At 47.6% G+C, this 18,070-nt stretch overlaps 3 protein-coding genes across 4 annotated transcripts in view; all 3 read left to right on the plus strand.

Moving 5' to 3' along the window:
- Positions 1-2,097, plus strand: part of cyp27b1 (cytochrome P450, family 27, subfamily B, polypeptide 1) — a gene marked incomplete at both ends in the record, with an annotated part of 4,445 nt that extends 2,348 nt beyond the window's left edge. The window contains 5 exons of the mRNA XM_079747565.1: positions 1-44; positions 574-740; positions 937-1,018; positions 1,231-1,428; positions 1,984-2,097. The exon at positions 1-44 is cut by the window's left edge and continues 120 nt beyond it. Of these exons, the coding sequence (XP_079603691.1) occupies positions 1-44; positions 574-740; positions 937-1,018; positions 1,231-1,428; positions 1,984-2,097 (605 nt within the window). The remainder of the gene's footprint in view (positions 45-573; positions 741-936; positions 1,019-1,230; positions 1,429-1,983) is intronic.
- A 1,555-nt stretch (positions 2,098-3,652) lies between these two features.
- On the plus strand, positions 3,653-9,371 carry mcrs1 (microspherule protein 1). Of its 2 annotated transcripts, XM_079747559.1 has the most exons (14): positions 3,653-3,801; positions 4,363-4,514; positions 4,642-4,780; positions 4,890-5,054; positions 5,200-5,309; positions 5,413-5,521; positions 6,025-6,163; positions 6,458-6,533; positions 6,656-6,684; positions 6,824-6,916; positions 7,234-7,316; positions 7,870-7,957; positions 8,457-8,584; positions 8,672-9,364. In XM_079747559.1, exons 2-14 carry the CDS (start codon positions 4,363-4,365, stop codon positions 8,756-8,758), a joined length of 1,398 nt encoding a protein of 465 aa, XP_079603685.1. In that variant the 5' UTR covers positions 3,653-3,801; the 3' UTR covers positions 8,759-9,364. The 2 variants fall into 2 exon arrangements, with proteins under 2 accessions (XP_079603685.1, XP_079603684.1); XM_079747558.1 differs by having other exon boundaries at positions 8,457-9,371.
- Positions 9,372-9,930: 559 nt separating this feature from the next.
- Positions 9,931-18,070, plus strand: suox (sulfite oxidase). Its single transcript, XM_079747426.1, has 5 exons — positions 9,931-10,042; positions 12,160-12,236; positions 13,431-13,608; positions 15,312-15,566; positions 16,131-18,070. Exons 2-5 carry the CDS (start codon positions 12,172-12,174, stop codon positions 17,340-17,342), a joined length of 1,710 nt encoding a protein of 569 aa, XP_079603552.1. The 5' UTR covers positions 9,931-10,042; positions 12,160-12,171; the 3' UTR covers positions 17,343-18,070.

An 18,070-nucleotide genomic window follows, 5' to 3' on the forward strand; every position in this document is an offset into this window, starting at 1 on the left:
TCTACAGCAACGTGACCGAGCTCCTCCTGGCTGGGGTGGACACCGTAAGAACCCTGAATCCTCTGTCTATACTGTTAAAACCTCTCAATGTTCAGCTAGCTAGAAATATTCAGCTAACTAGAAACATTGAAATATTCAGTTGAATAGAAACAATTCAATATTCAACTAGAAACATGTAAATATCAGCTAATTGGAAACATCTAAATATTCAGCTAATAAGGAATGATCTAAATATTAACTAGAAACATCTAAATATTAACTAGGAACATCTTAATATTAACTAGAAATATCTAAATATTAACTAGAAGCATTGAAATATTAACTAGAAACATCTAAATATTACTTAGAAACATCTAAATATTAAGTAGAAACATTGAAATATTAACTAGAAACCACTTAATATCAACCAGAAACATTTTTATACTCAGCTAACTTGAACCATCTTAATATTAACTAGAAACCTCTAAATATTAACTAGAAACCTCTTAATATTCAGCTTCCTAGAAACATCTGGCCCATTCCCACTGACACTGTGGGCGGAGATGTTAATCGCTCCCTGGTCCTTCCTCCTAGATCTCCAGCACCCTGTCCTGGTCGCTGTACGAGCTATCCCGCCACCCTGAGGTGCAGGCGTCCCTTCGAGAGGAGGTGCTGTCCGTCCTCGGAGATCGTCAAATACCCGAGGCTGCGGACGTGGCTCGCATGCCCCTCCTGAAGGCCACCGTCAAAGAGGCCCACCGGTACGAAGAACCACAACTCAACCATAACCATAACCATAACCTAACCTCGACCAGCTCTGAGTTCACACTGTAACCAACCAGTGATCACTATTATTCACCAGCTCTGAGTTCATACCGTCAACATACTATAACCATTACACTGGTTTCTTCAGACTGTAACCGGTTAGGGATAACCATGACATTTGTGTTTCGTCAGGCTGTACCCGGTTATCCCTGCCAACGCCCGGGTCCTCACAGAGGGAGACATGGAGCTTGGAGGCTTCCTCATTCCCAAAAATGTAAGCTCATCTTTTGTTTTGTCCGTAGGGATTTAAAATACTCCATCTGCTAGCTTCCATCCATTCACAAATTCACCTGGCGCTGTGATGTAAAATCAATACGATTATAATCACTTTATTGACACTTCTTTATTATAATTGATCAGATCAAAACATTGACTCATGCTGAAGATCGCGCTGCAGATCTCTAACCCTACGTCTGACCTCCCCAGACTCTGATCACACTGTGCCATTTCGCCACCTCCCGGGACCCTGCGATATTCCCGAACCCGGATGAGTTCCAGCCGCGGCGCTGGCTGAGCCGGGATCAGAGCCACCACCCGTACGCCTCGGTGCCGTTTGGCGTCGGAAAGCGCAGCTGTGTGGGAAGGCGCATCGCTGAGCTCGAGCTCTACCTCGCACTCGCCCGGGTCAGTTGACTCACTCCTCTCACTCTCTTTAAACGGGTTCCAGAACATTCACTCGTGTCCCAGTACACATACTTCCTGAAATGCATTGACAGTCTCTCTCAATAGTAATGTGAACTGTTTATTGCTAATTGCTTAGTCGAAAATCCCGATAACAGAACAGCTGGGACCTGGATCCATTGTATTCGGGGGTTTGGGTTAACCTAACAATTGCTAGTGCTTGGCACTTGGTTCTATGAATATCCTTACTGTACCGACTAAGATATATTGTTGTTTCCCTTTCTTCTGACAAATGTGCTTACTGTAAGTCACTTTGGAAAAAAGTGTCTTCTAAATGCCCTAAATGTAATGTAAAAGTACTGTAAAAGTAAATAGAATTCGTTCCATTGTGAATCCCTCCATTATTGAAGCATAGAGCTATCTACAGGCCAATCGTATCTGTTGAACATGCCATAGTTTTCCCTTTAAATGGGTAATCCCCGTTTTCAGAAATAAAACAACAGTATCATCTCTGTCACACCACCATTAATGAAAAATGGTTGTTCCTGGATCCTCCAGATTGTGATGGAGTTCGAGGTGAAGCCCGACCCAGCAGGAGGAGACGTGAAGCCAATGACCCGAACGCTTCTGGTCCCCGACCGGGATGTCAACCTCCAGTTTGTTGACCTGTGACCCCTAGTTCTGACTGCTTCAGCTACGGGGAAATCGATAAGACTAGACTTGTCCGTCCGATAGAAAGATACTGTGAAGAGGACTTCTCCTAGCTTATGCTAGCACTAGTCTCATGATAGTAACGAATAACCTGTGTTCTGACTCTCAACATGTGATATGAGATGTTTCTTTGAGTCAGTTACAGGGAAATCGATAACACTAGACTCGTCCTTCCCAGAGAAAGATACAGTGAGGAGGACTTCTCCTTGTTGCTCGCTCCAGATGGCTACAATAGATTCAGGCCCTGGGGCTCTTCTGATTTACTTAAATCACTTGAGACGACAGAATGGGCCGAGGCGTTCTGTAATTCATTCAGGCCAGATGTAGCTGTGTGTGTTGTAATGTGTCTTTTTATAAGATGATCATGGTGAATTATCAGAAATACATTGTCTTTATGTGTCTAACTAGTATGTAAATACTGTAATTCTAGGAATGGCAGCTGTTACTTGAAAAACTAATCCCTTTTAATAATAATTATTTCCACATTTCAAACGTCCGGAATACAGCACAGTCGACTTTCTGTATATATTATGTAGTCTGTAAATGTATATATGTGTTTATATGTATTTATCTACCTTAGAATATTTTTTCATGTCTAAAGCTAACGTGCAAAGTGACAGTGGGTGCTATTTTGTAAACCTTTTTGAACCTTTACGATCTGAAGTCTGTATTTAGTATGATGTTGCACATTATGGAAATGTGTGTATTCAAACGGCCATCCAATCGTTTTGTATAAACTTGTAGCATGATGGTTATCTACCAGACCTTTATCCTCCTCTAAATAGTCATTTGTGTAAATAAGTGTTGGTGCTACTTTGAGGGGCACCCGTTAATATTCCTTTTTAAAAAAGACCCTCTTTCCCCATGTTTACCTGGTGGCTCACCTTGAAAGTCTGATAAGCTCCTGTTTAGACACGTAGGCACTTATTTCTAAGAAATAGTGCTGAGGTTTCTGGTTACTGTTGGGCATGGCCATGAGCCTGGACATTGTATTACAATGCACTCATTTGCAACAGCAAACCAATATCTTGCAATACATGTCTCGTTCTGTTCCACATTGTTTATAATAAAAACATATGCCCAGAAAATCTCCATTGCTATTTAGTGTTCTTTATCTATTTATTAATATATGATAATATGATAATATACCTGCGTTTCTGTCTGTCTGCCCTTCCTTCTTCCTCTTTGTAATGCTGAGGGAAAATAAGAACTTTGAAATAGACAGAGCATTGATGCAACCTCCATTTCTCTTAAGATGTTTACTGTATCATGCAAATCATTAACTACCTCAAACATAGAAATTCAAATACCGAGTTGATAGTAGTAAAATAATAATTAAAAAAAAGTATATATATATATACACACACACACACACCCGTTTTAGTTAGCCTAAAGTATTCAGGTATCTATAGTATCTATAGGGTGGAGTCCCATGTTTCTCCAACAGGGGGCGAGAGGGTTTTGTTGGGTACACATCTCCTCCCAGTCACCAAATAAACTAAAAGCGGTAGAAGAAGAACACGTAGCTAACTGTAGCTAACAAAGCTAAACATTTTAGCTTAGCTCCTCCTGTTATATTGATATAAAACAGACGTAGCTACTGCCTGGGATGCTACGACTCTAGATGCACTGAAATCTGTCGGCTTACAAAAAGATTTAACCGAGGTGAGTGATTTGGCGGGATTAATCAATATATATAGTCCAGCTAAGGGAGCTAGCTGATGCTAGTTCCAGTATCATGATAAAAACGATAGTAAAGCCTGTAGCTAGCCTGTGTTCTGACTCTCAAAGAGTGATTCGAGATGTTTCTTTGTGTATCTGGTGCCCATATCACACTGCAGGCTCCGATGCTACAAGACGTTGAACTAACGTTAACCATGCAGATGTGGTTAGCTGTGTAGCTACTAGCACCTGCTGTGTCTGTGTCTCAATAACAACACCAGGCCAGACACACACAGGAATGTTCAATGTTGACGTGAACACATCGTCGGTTGTGGGAGCATCACACGCGTTTATTATGTTTGGGATCATGCATGTGTGTCTCCGGCCAACTGGATCGGCTGTGTACTGCTGGGGTTCTGGTGCAGAACCTTCTGCATGATCTCCGTGTCTTTAGTCGGTTCAGAGGGTCTCTAGGTCCCTTAAAGTAAAGGTTTATTCAGGATACAATAGGTCTAGCATACAGCCATGACATCTGACGTGCCCTCCACCTCCGTGTGGGACTAGATGCAGGCGGGGGGCCCTGCAGGCCCGCAGATGGCAGCGGCCGGAGCTCAGAGTCGGTCGGAGGATGAGGAGCCCGCAGGGAAGAAGGATCTGAAGAGGACGACTACCCAAGCCTTCGGCGGTGGAATTCCCAAACGGAGGAGTTCGTCCAGGTGTGATGGCCTTCATTTCCATATGTGTCGGATAATTAAACTAGCATAAAACCACAAAGATGTCTGAGACAATCAAGCCATGTCAGATTTACCTATGTATGAATGCAAACAATGTTCATCTTTTTAGGTCTATTAAGAGGAAGAAGTTTGACGATGAGCTGGTGGAGAGCAGCCTGGTGAAGTCCTCAACCAGAGTGAAAGGCCCTCCAGTCATAGAGCCAATCCGCTGCTCAGGGAGCGAGCCTTCGTCCAATGAGAAAAAGAAGGTAACGGAGACATCAACAACGCTCCAATTATAATACTACACTTATAAGACGGATGTTCAGAGCTTTTTGATTGATTGCTTCTCCCCCAATTTCAAACCCTTCGTTTCAGGTGACAAAGTCCAGCACTACTCTTACACCCCCCCTCACCATGGTGGTCAGCCCCCCTCCCATCGCCAAGAGGGTGAAGAAGAGCAAGCAGCCGCTGCAAATCACAAAAGACCTGGGCCGCTGGAAACCCACCGACGACCTCCTGCTCATCAACGCTGTTTTACAGGTGAGTTCTGCTGTCCTACAGGTGAGATTCGTCTGATGCATGCATATGGGTCCTTCTGAGTCTGATGCATATGGGTTCTTCTGAATCTGATTGCATATGGGTTCTTCTGAATCTGATTGCATATGGGTTCTTCTGCGTCCTGCAGACCACAGACCTCACCTCGGTCCACCTTGGCGTGAAGTTCAGCTGTCGCTTCACCTTCCGGGAGATCAAGGAGCGATGGTACGCTCTGCTCTACGACCCGGTCATCTCAAAGTAAGACGAGTCTCTGAACCGCTCTCTGCATCTCTCTCTCCTTTTGTACTCCTTCTGGTCTCGTCGTCACCTAACCCTTCTCCATCCTGTCGCCGAACCCCAGGCTGGCGTGGCAGGCCATGCGCCAGCTCCACCCAGAGACCATCGCTGCCATCCAGAGCAAGGCCCTCTTCAGCCAGGCGGAGGAGGCCCTGATGGCAAAGATCGGCTCGGTAAATACCGGAAAGATCCGTGGAGGGAATGATACTTGTGGATTGAATCATTTTTTTTGCACCCCATGCAGTGATAATCATAGTGCTCTTCCTATCTTCATGTCAAACTCAGTGTCTTATATGACATGTTGTTCGTGATCAACAAACTGTTTGGCTAACATTATAAACATTACACTTGTTAAGGCTGATGGGAGGCTGATGACTTGCATGTAGGGTATACAACACCTTGAAAGTGCATGTAATGCAACACTAAGGGGCGCCATTGTCTCATATAAACCAACATGGCAGTCCGCCACTTGATGACTGTGTGAATGTACCCTGTGGATGTGAATGTACAGTGCGGATGAATCACCGCAATATCACACTGGTGTTATGATTCTAATATTATACTGCTATTTAGTGTTTTCTATATATACTGTGATAAAATGCAAATCTGTTTACATTTCTTAGTCATATCCCAGAGTCAAAACAAGAGATGACTTTGTGTCTCTCCGACCTTACAGACCAGTCAGCCGAAGCTGGAGGTGTTCCAAGAGCTTCTGAGCAAGTACCCCAGCGTGTTCCACCCCTCCAGGACCCCCAAGAGCCTTCTGGTCCACTGGCAGCTGCTCAAGCAGTACTACCTCCTGGAGGACCAGAGTGGTGGGTCTTCTCCTTAGAACTGGGCTAGTATCACCTGGTCCTCACTCTCTGTGATGGTCTGGTCTCGGCGGCAGTTCCCCTGTGGAGGTTTCAAAGCGTGACTCATGTTTCGGATTTATAGTACAGATGTGTTTCGCCGATCAGTGGAAATACAACTGATCAGATGTTCTACATATTTAGAGAATTAATGGAACGTGAAGTAAATGGGGCTGTCCAGTCAGGGCGGTGTGAGTGAGTGAATGGAGGCGAGGACAACAGCCTAATAAACTCGTGTCTGATGGTGGTGTGTTACAGTCCAGCCCCTACCGAAGGGTGACCAGGTCCTCAACTTCTCTGACGCTGAGCAGATGGTCGATGAGGCCAAACTAAAGTAAGGGAACCGCCTCATTCCTTGAATCCCTTTAGTGTTGCTCTGGTGAGAACTGTTCCGTGATGAGTTGAGTCTCATGCGTTCTGCTCACTAGCTTGTGTTTTTCCGTGTGTTTGACACAGGGACAGCAGGGACGAGGTGTTGGAGCATGGTAAGCATTCATCGCAATGGGATCTCCGATTGGCTACTGCCCTCTATGTTGCGATGTTATCTCCCTGGGTCAGCCTATGACGGGCTGTCCAGCAGCAGGTCTGTGGCCCGCCCCTTCATGGCTCTGATTATTCCCTCAGAGCTGATGATCTCCGACCGGCACCAGAAGCGGGAGATCCGCCAGTTGGAGCAGGAGTTGCCCCGCTGGCAGGTGTTGGTGGACAGCATCACCGGTCAGTAGGCCCCTGTTTACCGCCTCTCTGCACCCCCGTTTATTGGGCGTGGAGGGTAGAGCTGGGCGATTTCATAGATGTTAAACTGAGGCATGCAGAAGCGTGGGAGATGTGCTATTTATTTGGCTTTTTGTTAATCATTGTTATTCCTCAAATAAAATCCAAACTCAAAAAATATATAGATTTTTCACTTATAGAAAACAATAGATTAAAATCAATCGTCAGGTTTGGTTTGAAAAAAATCAGATTTTATTTTTAGGCCGAATGGCCCGGCCCTAGTGGAGAGACAAGCTTCTTCCTCCTGTGGTTCTCCTCAGGAATGAACGTCCCGGACTTCGACAACCAGACCCTGGCTGCGCTGCGGGGCCGCATGGTGCGCTACCTCATGAGGTCCAGAGAGGTAAGACCCCCCCGCCACAGGACACCTCAACGCAGTGGGCCTGAAGCTCAGGCTGACTGGGTAATGGGTCGGCGTAGCTCAGGAGGTAGAGCGGGGTCGGCTGCTAACCGGAAGGTTGCTAGTTCGAGCCCCGGCTCCTCCTAGCCAAGTGTCGAGGTGTCCCTGAGCGAGGCACCTCACCCTGACTGCTCCCAGCTGGCTGTCGCCTTGCGTGGTCGACTCCGCCGTCGGTGTGAATGTGTCCATTAACCGTTGTAAGTCGCTTTGGATAAAAGCCCCTGCTAAACGCCCTAAATGTAAATGAAACGTCTGATTGATTGATTGATTGAAAACTTTACTGAACAACAATTAACAGGAGTGTTCAAAAGGATTAAAAAAACACAATAAAGCCCAAAGGCTTGTTTCAATTGTGGCCCTTTTTAGATGGAAAGGGAGAAACAACACAGGACTAAAACATGGAGAACAAACACACAGCGCATGGACTACAACGTTGAGGAAAACAATGTTTAGATTAGATGTTTAGATTAACGCCGCGTCTGTCTGTGTGGCCCAGATTACCCTGGGCAGAGCGACCAAGGACAAACAGATCGACGTGGACCTGTCACTGGAGGGGCCCGCCTGGAAGATCTCCAGGAAACAAGGTGATCCCCCCCCCCGCGGTGACAGTGGCTGCTTTACAGCCGCAAATACCCTCCTCGCTCTGCCTCCTGTCATTTTATTACATTTTATTGGGTTTTGCATTTTTTTTATTCCTTTTCCCATGAATATTCCCTGTTCTCATGCACTGTTTTTTTAGATCTTCCTTATGCCATTTGATTTGTATTGAATTTCATTAGGCTCTTCTTATTACATCATTATGATCCTAGTTTCATATGACCTGCTTTTTATCCCCCATCCACACTATAATACGTCTTGTATAGGGCTGCTACATAAAATGTTTTATTTTCTTATTAAACTGGACGGTCTGGAAAGCCTTCTGTGCTCATGCATAGAAAGTCCCCCATAAGTAGACATTGTTATTGGTTAATTATCAGTATATCACTGCGCTTAACAATTGGCTTCCCCAGGAAGGTCCCTTTTTATTGCCCACAATCTCTGACTTCCCTTCTGTATCTATATCTGAAATATTGACTTTTACAGGAATTATTAAGCTGAAGAATAATGGAGATTTCTTCATCGCCAACGAGGGTCGTCGTCCAATCTACATCGATGGCAGACCAGTTCTGTCCGGCAACAAGTGGAAACTTAACAACAACTCTGTGGTGGAAGTGGGTAACGCGCCTTTACCGTCTGAAACAAACACCTCATCCATTAGTCTGCTGCTGAAACTTGAACAGCGTGTTTGTGTCGTTCAGATTGCAGGGTTGCGATTCGTCTTCCTCATCAACCTCGAGCTCATTTCACTCATCAAAGCGGAGGCGGCCAAGATGACTCAGCAGTGACCTCTTCAGGTTTGGACTGGAACTACACGCTGAGGCCGTTCGGTCGCGGAGAAAGAAGCGTGATTAACAGGAGCCTTGATGAAGACCATCAAGAACTTGTATCTGCAGTGAGCATCTTACGGACCTATTGGGCTGCTCATGTGTGCTCACCTAACCTCCGGGAGCGAGAGAGACATGTTTCGTACTACCACGATTTAACTGTAGTCTTTTTTCTGTATTGTTTTTTTTCTGGATACTAAATTGTATTTAAACTTGACACAATGTTGTGGTCTTAACTTGCAAATAAATGTGCTAGCTTGCCTTTTTCAAATATGGCCATGGATTAGTGCTGCAAAGCAGTGTGACCAGGCTGCTCTCCATACAATTATGTAAGGTATGTTTGTAAATGGGTACGTTTCGTGAGATTTCTGCTCTATTATCTTACTCTGGTTTGCACTGAAATGATCCAGCTAAAAAATTATATATACTCATCAAGTCATCATGTTCATATTTTGGGATGTGGCAGGGTTTCCAGGTGTTGCTAGTGTCAATATTGATATCTTTCTGATAAGCCTAGACGGTGTTTGAACAATGAACAACATACAAAGTGATGACGTTTCAAAGTACGACACCAAAAGGTATTTAGAATGGTCAAAGTATGGGAAGTTTTTGAAAATTAAGAAATGGAATGCCGATCCAAACAGACTTATCCAAGCGTTTGCAATATAAATCATATGCATGTTGAAGCGAAAACTACCTTATGTTGAGCTGCTGACGTGATTTCACACCTGACACTAGTCCTAATGTCTTGGTGACTCACTCAGGGGGTCATCAGTGTTGGGTGGTGTCCACCGGCACCACCCAACACTTGATATTGGAAATAAAATCATTGCAATCGGGCAGTTGGTTCAAAATAGATGACGATAAGAAACATGAGCAGGAGATGCTTTTCCTGGTCATAATTGTGTACATGCTCTTGCGGCGCGACTGACCATAGAATTCCTATTGTTCAAAAACATGGGCGTCGACCTGCAGCGGTTGTTGCGATTGGGTACTGAACTGTAAACGGTAGCGTCGTAGCGGTCTTGAACATCCCTTCTGTCCAGCTGCTCTTTTTGTGAGCTGGTAGTAAATTGTTTAACAGGAGCGTCGTAGCGGTTTTGAACGTGTTTGTCCACGTGTTTCAGTAGCTTCTGGTTTCCAACAAGAGGCTGGGTGTTGTTAAACTCTCTGCTCTACTCTGAATCGTGGATAGCATCACTGGGTCCGAGTTATCCTGCCAACACGCGTTTTTAGGAGATAAAGGTTAGTGACGTCTTTTGTTTGGATGCAAAAAAAGCTAATATTGAGCTTTGTTTAGTTATCACCATAAAGGGTCATCGACCTGTCAGATGAAGTGTTGCACAACACCGGCGGTAGCAGCAATCCGGGAATTAGCAGGCAATGAAAGTGACTTATCCCTAATATTGTGAGTGCATGCGCCATTGTCCCTTATGTTTACCTGCACAATGCTTGTGGCTGGACTTGGTTCAAATAGGTGAAACTAGTTCAGCATTTGTCCCTATGTCTGCAGGACTGATCTGGGCGTATGTAGGACTATGCAAATATTCCAACAGATTCGAAACCCATAAGTTAAGTTAGAAAACGAAAATGTCATCTTCTGAAACATAGTTTTGACGATTTAGTTTGTACCGAGTATTACCAATCAAGAATGAATTTCATGAATGACATGCATTCATGAAACCATACCTTCGGAAAGTGTCTAAATACTGGTAGCTGAATGGACAGGACAGTCCTACTGGGAGTTAAATGGAGAGACTAGGCCTACTGGGAGCTGAACGGACAGGACAGTCCTACTGGGAGTTGAACGGACAGGACAGTCCTACTGGGAGTTAAATGGAGAGACTAGGCCTACTGGGAGCTGAACGGACAGGACATTCCTACTGGGAGTTAAATGGAGAGACTAGGCCTACTGGGAGTTGAACGGACAGGACAGTCCTACTGGGAGTTAAATGGAGAGAACAGTCCTACCATTACAGGAATGACTACGAACAGGCCTACCACCCTCTTCATCAAACGGATTTATGTGTTAACATCTAAGGGACTTCATGTATATTCCACTTAGTCGACTGCTTCTACTTCTAGTCGACTGCTGACTGTTCTTCTAAACACCACGAGCTGGTGGTATAAAGAAATGTAGGTTATAATACTGTAGTGCAGTATAATAGTAGCTGACTAGTGCTTGAGCAAATCAAGCAGGACGAAGACCGTAAGGTCCAACCTGTAACCCAGCGATTTGCATTGGGAAATCGACTTACTAAAAATGATGCGTTACTCCTTGCTCTTTTTTGTATAGTGAAAGTAAATATTAACATCTGCGGGACAAGGAACAGACGCCCGAGTTAATTATGGGACTCCCTACCCTCTGAAGGAACCACTCGAATCATAAACGTGTATATTACATAAGGACTGAGGTGGGAAATCGTTATCCATTTACAGCTCCATTGACTGATTATTTGAAACCTGATAATGTTGTCTGCTGATAATGGGGCTGTCATCATTAAACCATCAAAGCTTCTGTTGTAAACGTGCTTAATGTTCCACTGAATGGGGTTAATGGGGAGCTGGGTAAAATTGGTCAAATAATTATACATATAAATAAATAATACAATGAACGCAAAATTTAAAACAATGTTCTATTTAAATATGAATTGGCCTGCACTTCGGAATTCTGTAATTGTGATTCAAAATGTATTCAGCATAAACTGGCAAAACATGCACACTGTAATTATTGTATTATAAGAACCAATTTAGTCAAATGTAGTTTTTTATATTGTTGAACCCATTCACATACTTTAGTTTTGCTATCGAAATGACAAAATGTTACTTGGCATGTCTAGCCATGATATAAATCACTAGAATTCTAAATGATGTAATGTAACAGTCCTTTTAATCAAAGTATCGTATCAGGGATCATAAAGGCAGGTCTTAATGTCTTTCATGCCTTAGTTGTAGTCGTGGCCCTTTCCCCACTCAAGTAATTTTTTCTCATAAGAAAACTAGAGCCTATTTACACGACTTCACCCCAGCTTGTTTCCACATACAACAACCTGTCACTGTTCCCTCTGTGGGACGTCCTGTCACTGTTCCCTCTGTGTGGCCAACTGGAGGTGGTTGAGGCGCTGTGCTGGTGTAAAGCACAAACCTTTGGAATGTTTTAATGTTTTAATGACGTCGAGTAACTCCTCTAGAGCCTTCCTCCTCCTCCTGATCCCCTCCCTGACCCAGGGGCTGCTGGTCTGAAGACGTGACCCCCCGCGGATCTCCGCAGAGGGACAGAGCGTGAACTTGAGGGACGGGGACGCCCTGTCTCTGCCTCCAGTACCTTGCGTCTAACGTTGAACCTCTTTACCTCTCGGCAGGACATCGATGAGATGCTGCTGCTGCTGCGACGCTGCCGACGGCTGACTGCAGGGCTGAGTCCTGCCCAGGCTCAAAGGTACGCGGGCAATCAAAAAAGTTTGCCTCCTTTATTGAAGCTGGTGTTACGAGGCAAAGGTTGTCAAATTTAAATGGTTTCTCATTCATTTCCTCTATTGGCGGGTGACTCACCCACCTTGGTCTCCGTTGATTATAGAATCACGCAGGACAGATGATTTGTCAAGGGAATTCATGACACACGCAGGTTTTCTTTCTCCCTTTCTTAAATGAACCTTTTCTGATGAATTGATTCAGCCTTCTTCACAGGTGACTCTTTATCTAGCATTAGCCAGCAGGATCATCAGCTCCTGTATGAGCTGGCTTCTGCTTCGTGGGCTATCAGCCCGGCACTCGTTTGCTGGCCCTTTTTTCCCTGATAAGACCGTCTAATCAGCAGTGGTGGCAGAGCCACAGAGATAAGGTCTGGTCTGAGGAAGTCTTCTATCTTAGAGAGAGAGACTCTGACTGAACCTTGTGTAGTTAACCAAAGCTACAGAGATAAGGTCTGGTCTGAGGAAGTCTTCTACCTTAGAGAGAGAGACTCTGACAGAACCTTGTCTAGTTAACCAAAGCTACAGAGATAAGGTCTCGTCTGAGGAAGCCTTTTCCTTCGAGAGACTCTTGACTGAACCTTGTGTAGTTAACCAAAATTACAAAGACAAGGTCTCGTCTGAGGAAGTCTTCTTAGAAAGGGAGACTCTTACTGAACCTTGTGTAGTTAACCAAAGCTACAGAGATACGGTCTCGTCTGATGAAGTCTTCTACCGTAGAGAGAGAGACTCTTACCCTTGTGTAGTTAACCAAAGTTACAGAGATACGGTCTCGTCTGATGAAGTCTTCTACCGTAGAGAGAGAGACTCTTACCCTTGTGTAGTTAACCAAAGCAACAGAGACAAGGTCTGGTCTGAGGAAGCCTTCTTAGAGAGAGACTCTTACCCTTGTGTAGTTAACCAAAGCAACAGAGACAAGGTCTGGTCTGAGGAAGCCTTCTTAGAGAGAGACTCTTACCCTTGTGTAGTTAACCAAAGCAACAGAGACAAGGTCTGGTCTGAGGAAGCCTTCTTAGAGAGAGACTCTTACCCTTGTGTAGTTAACCAAAGCTACAGAGACAAGGTCTGGTCTGAGGAAGCCTTCTTAGAGAGAGACTCTGACTCTTACCCCTTGTGTCGTTAACCATTTGTACTCTAAGACTTGGTTCATGTCCTCGTCCCAGGGCCAGGCCAGCCGCCTCCCCAGCCCTGTCATGGTGCGGGGTGGGGTGGGGCAGCCGGAGCAGCAGTGGTGGGGGTGAGGACCGGCGGACCTACCAGGACCCCCGCTGGAGGCCTGCCCTGGCCGGGCTGCTGGCTGGGACCGGCGCCGTCCTGGCCTACGGCGTCCACCACCACAAGGTCAGACGGCCTGTGGGACTCTCTGGACCCACGGCCTGCCTCCAACCACGGCTTTACATTTACATCGAGGGCATTTAATCCAAAGCGACTTACAATAAGTACATTTGTCAGAAGAGGGAGAAACAACGATATATCTCTGTCGGTGCAGTAAGGATGTTCTTAGAAACAAGGGCCAAGCACTAACGATCACTAGGTTAACCCATTCCCCGTACACAACAAAGATAGCTAGGGTAAGATGCTACACGATGCTGAGAACTCTTTTAAGTGCAGGGACGTACAACATACAATAAGTGCGGGGGGGGGGGGGGGTGACGACCTCTCTCTGTCTGTCTGTCTGTCTGTCTGTCTGTCTGTGTCTCTCTATGTCGGTCCCTCCTCCCTCTGTCTGTCTCTCTCTCTGGGGGGCGGGGTAATGTTAAGGGGGGGAGGCTATGCATAGTCCAAGTGAATGCTAAACTACTGAGCTTTCTGTCAAAGATTGTCCCCAGCACAAACATGTACTTTGGGACCGGGCGGAATGAGGCTGACAGGCGCATGACAAATGTTAATAGAAGAGAAAAATGTTATCGCCCAAGTCAGGCAGTGAACTGTACAAACAGAGCATGCACAGTAGTGGTGCAGGTTTCATCACCACCATCCATGGCACACATTACGCTTCCCAGGCGTTTTCTGAGCGCTGCTCACCATTACCTGATCATGATTTACTATTACCAAGAAAATGATGGCAATAGTTACAGTGAGGTAATTAGTGTTCACAACGATAACCCGACCATGACCTCCTGACCTAGAGGAGATGTTGTTCTTCATTTGAGAGCCTGTGTGTTTTTAAATAGATGAACTGCATTTATACAGCGCTTTTCGAACCAGTGGCCACTCAATGCACTTTCCAATATTGCCTAGCATTCGCCCATTCATGCACACATTCACCGATGTGGTGACAGCCAGCTCGTCAGGAGCAGTTGGGGTGAGACGTCTTGCTTAGGGACAACTCGACACTCAGCTAGGAGCCGGAGATCGAACTAGCAACCTTCCGGTTACCAGCCAACCCGCTCCACCTCCTGAGCCACATGCCGCCTCTGCTTCAAACTGCAGCTTTCTGTCACCAGCTCCAAAACCAAACATGACGGGATGTAAGGTAGACAGGTTTGAGGGCTACGGCGTAGTTCTGATTAAATGAATCAGTTAGTGCGAAGGTGCTCTTGGGTATACAAAAACATAGTTTCTAAAAAGATAAGCTGACCAAGGCACTCTTCTTAAAGTTAAAAAAGCTTTAATAAATAGGTTAATTCATAATAGAACTCATGTTTCGGTCATCGTAGGCCTTCATCAGGGCATGAATAATAAACAAGGCTTACCGGCAGTTATATCAAGTCATAGCCATTAGTAAACTCGCTCCAGCTGGAGTAGGCTGTCAACAAATTACTCATAATGCAGCCTAAATCAAGTAATACGATCACAAAATACGTACATATCCATGACAAACATAGAATGGATCCAGTGTTGAATAACAATCATAGCATTACAATCAAAATGATTGAAAAAGTCACAAACTGCTCCTCAACTCTAAAGGAAGACCGCCATTTCAATAGTCATTCAACCCTGGGAACGCCAGGGTTGAATGTATAGCATCTAGTTTATAGATCCAGCCTATCTATGTCTAGTGTTTCCGATGGGATGTAACCCCGCGTCGTTCTGTTCTCCAGGCGGAGCGGCCGGCGGCCCCCGTGGAGCCCGCGCTGCCCGTCTTCAGCCAGGCCGAGGTGTCCAAGCACGGCTCGCTGGAGGCCGGCGTCTGGGTCACCTTCCGGGGCGGCGTCTACGACATCACCGAGTTCGTGGCCGTGCACCCCGGGGGGGATAAGATCCTGCTGGCGGCGGGCGGGGCCCTGGAGCCCTTCTGGGCGCTGTACGCCGTCCACAGCCAGGACCACGTGCTGGACATCCTGTCGGACTACAAGGTGGGCGCGGAGGGCCTTGGTTCTGACCCTGCCCTCCACTGGGCGGCTCTTCAGGGCTCTACCCTAACACACCTAACACACCCCCTTCGTTTAAACAGGCCCTCAAAACCCCCCTTTTAAGACTGCTTCCACCGCTTCCACCTCCTTCCCTTCTCTCCCTACCTCCTTTTATATATGTATACGTTCTTATTAAATGATTCTACTGTGTTCACTCTGTAAAGCGTCAGAGTATTTGGAAAAGCGCTATATAAGTCATGTATTTTTATTATTATTATTACCACCTCGGGTCAGGAGTAAAGTGTTGTTTGAATGATATTCTGGGATGATCCAACCTGCTGTGGATCCTGAGGTTCTCTACTCTGACTGAGGAGCCTGACTCACCCCTTCCAGGGAGGCCAGGTTTGTATCTGAGCTCCTCGTTGACGACCTGTCTGTCTGTCTGTCTGTCTGTCTGTCTGTCTGTCTGTCTGTCTGTCTGTCTGTGTCTCTCTCTCTCTCTCTCTCTCTCTCTCTCTCTCTCTCTCTCTCTCTCTCTCTCTCTCTCTCTCTCTCTCTTCCCCCAAGGTGGGGGAGCTGGACCCCGAGGACCAGAAGCGCCAGCGGGCGGTGGAGCCGTCGGACCCCTACTCCGGGGACCCCCAGCGCCACCCCGTCCTGCGGGTCAACAGCGCCAAGCCCTTCAACGCCGAGCCGCCGCCGGAGCTGCTGGGCGACAGCTACATCACGCCCTCCGCCATCTTCTTCAAGCGGAACCACCTCCCCGTGCCGCGCGTCGACCCCGCGTCGTACCGGCTGCGCGTGGAGGGCCTCCCGCGGCCCCTGAGCCTCTCGCTGGCGGACCTCAAGAGCCGCTTCCCCAAGCACACGGTGACCGCCACGCTGCAGTGCGCCGGCAACCGCCGCTCGGAGATGAACGCCGTGAAGCAGGTGAAGGGGCTGAACTGGGGCATCGCCGCCATCAGCAACGCCACCTGGAGCGGGGCCCTGCTCAGGGACGTGCTGCGAGAGGCGGGCTGGGGCCCCGAGGCGGCCGGCGGGGCCCGCCACGTGCAGTTCGAGGGCCTGGACGCGGACGCGTCGGGCACCACCTACGGCGCGTCCATCCCGCTGAACAAGGCGCTGAGCGAGGAGGGCGACGTGCTGCTGGCGTACCAGATGAACGGCGAGGACCTGCCGGCCGACCACGGCTACCCGCTGCGCGTGGTCGTGCCCGGCACCGTGGGCGCCCGCAACGTCAAGTGGCTGGGCAGGGTGATCGTCAGCCCGGAGGAGAGCGCCAGCCACTGGCAGCAGAACGACTACAAGGGCTTCTCCCCGGGCACGGACTGGGACACGGTGGACTTCAAGTCGGCCCCCGCCATCCAGGAGCTGCCGGTGCAGTCGGCCATCACGCAGCCCGCCGACGGGGCGGTGCTGGAGCGCGACGCCGGCGAGGTGACGGTGCGCGGCTACGCCTGGAGCGGCGGCGGGCGGGAGGTGGTGCGCGTGGACGTGTCGCTGGACGGGGGGAAGACGTGGCAGGTGGCGCGACTGAGGGGCGAGGAGGGGGAGGGGGAGGCCCTGTCGCCGCCGCCGCCGCCGGGCCGCGCCTGGGCCTGGAAGCTGTGGGAGGTGGTGGCGCCGCTGCCCCCCGGGGAGAAGGAGGTGGAGATCGTGTGCAAGGCGGTGGACAACAGCTACAACATGCAGCCCGACTCGGTGGCGCCCATCTGGAACCTCAGAGGCGTGCTGAGCAACGCCTGGCACCGGGTGAGGGTGACGGTCAGGGAGGACTGAGCACCCTGCGCACCCCGACACCCTCAGCGCCCCGACTCCCTCAACAACCTGGCACCCTCAGCGCCCCGACTCCCTCAACAACCTGGCACCCTCAGCGCCCCGACTCCCTCAACAACCTGGCACCCTCAGCGCCCCGACTCCCTCAACAACCTGGCACCCTCAGCGCCCCGACTCCCTCAACAACCTGGCACCCTCAGCGCCCCGACTCCCTCAACAACCTGGCACCCTCAGTGCCCCGACTCCCTCAACAACCTGGCAACCTCAGCGCCACGACTCCCTCAACAACCTGGCACCCTCAGTGCCCCGACCACCACAGCTTTGAGGATGTTTGTGCGGCTTCAGCCCTTTGCTGTCCCCAGCCGGTTGCATGAAGTGCTGCTAGAAGGCTTCTTATCGTCAGATAGTCTTGAGGTTTTATTGAGGATTTATGAATGTGATCGAAACAAGGAAGTATTATGTTCGGCATTTGAACAACTGATTTGTGCTTTTTGTAAGAAGTCTATTTTTCTAATCCTGACTTGAGTCAGGTCACTTAGCCAGAGTTTGAACACTTTGAATCATTGTTTCTTAATTAATCTTTTCAACTGCTGTGGGTCTTTTTCCCTTCCCTTGTCTTATTTAACTAATATTTGAAACATGCTCAAGTCAATAATTTGCTGTTGTTCATGTTAATGTTTGAACTGTATATTCAGTTTTGTATGAGTACTACTTTATTTATTCAACTTCTA

The sequence above is a fragment of the Pollachius pollachius genome, assembly GCF_949987615.1.
Source record: "Pollachius pollachius genome assembly, chromosome: 12".
NCBI classification, from domain to species: domain Eukaryota; kingdom Metazoa; phylum Chordata; class Actinopteri; order Gadiformes; family Gadidae; genus Pollachius; species Pollachius pollachius.

Coding starts and splice junctions, on each gene's coding strand:
- mcrs1 (XM_079747558.1), top strand. CDS start 4,363: ATGCAGGCGGGGGGCCCTGCAGGCCCGCAGATGGCAGCGGCCGGAGCT. Junction 7,317..7,869: donor ACCTCATGAGGTCCAGAGAG/GTAAGACCCCCC, acceptor TGTGTGGCCCAG/ATTACCCTGGGCAGAGCGAC. Junction 7,958..8,456: donor GAAGATCTCCAGGAAACAAG/GTGATCCCCCCC, acceptor TGACTTTTACAG/GAATTATTAAGCTGAAGAAT.
- suox (XM_079747426.1), top strand. CDS start 12,172: ATGCTGCTGCTGCTGCGACGCTGCCGACGGCTGACTGCAGGGCTGAGT. Junction 13,609..15,311: donor ACGGCGTCCACCACCACAAG/GTCAGACGGCCT, acceptor TCTGTTCTCCAG/GCGGAGCGGCCGGCGGCCCC. Junction 15,567..16,130: donor ACATCCTGTCGGACTACAAG/GTGGGCGCGGAG, acceptor TCTTCCCCCAAG/GTGGGGGAGCTGGACCCCGA.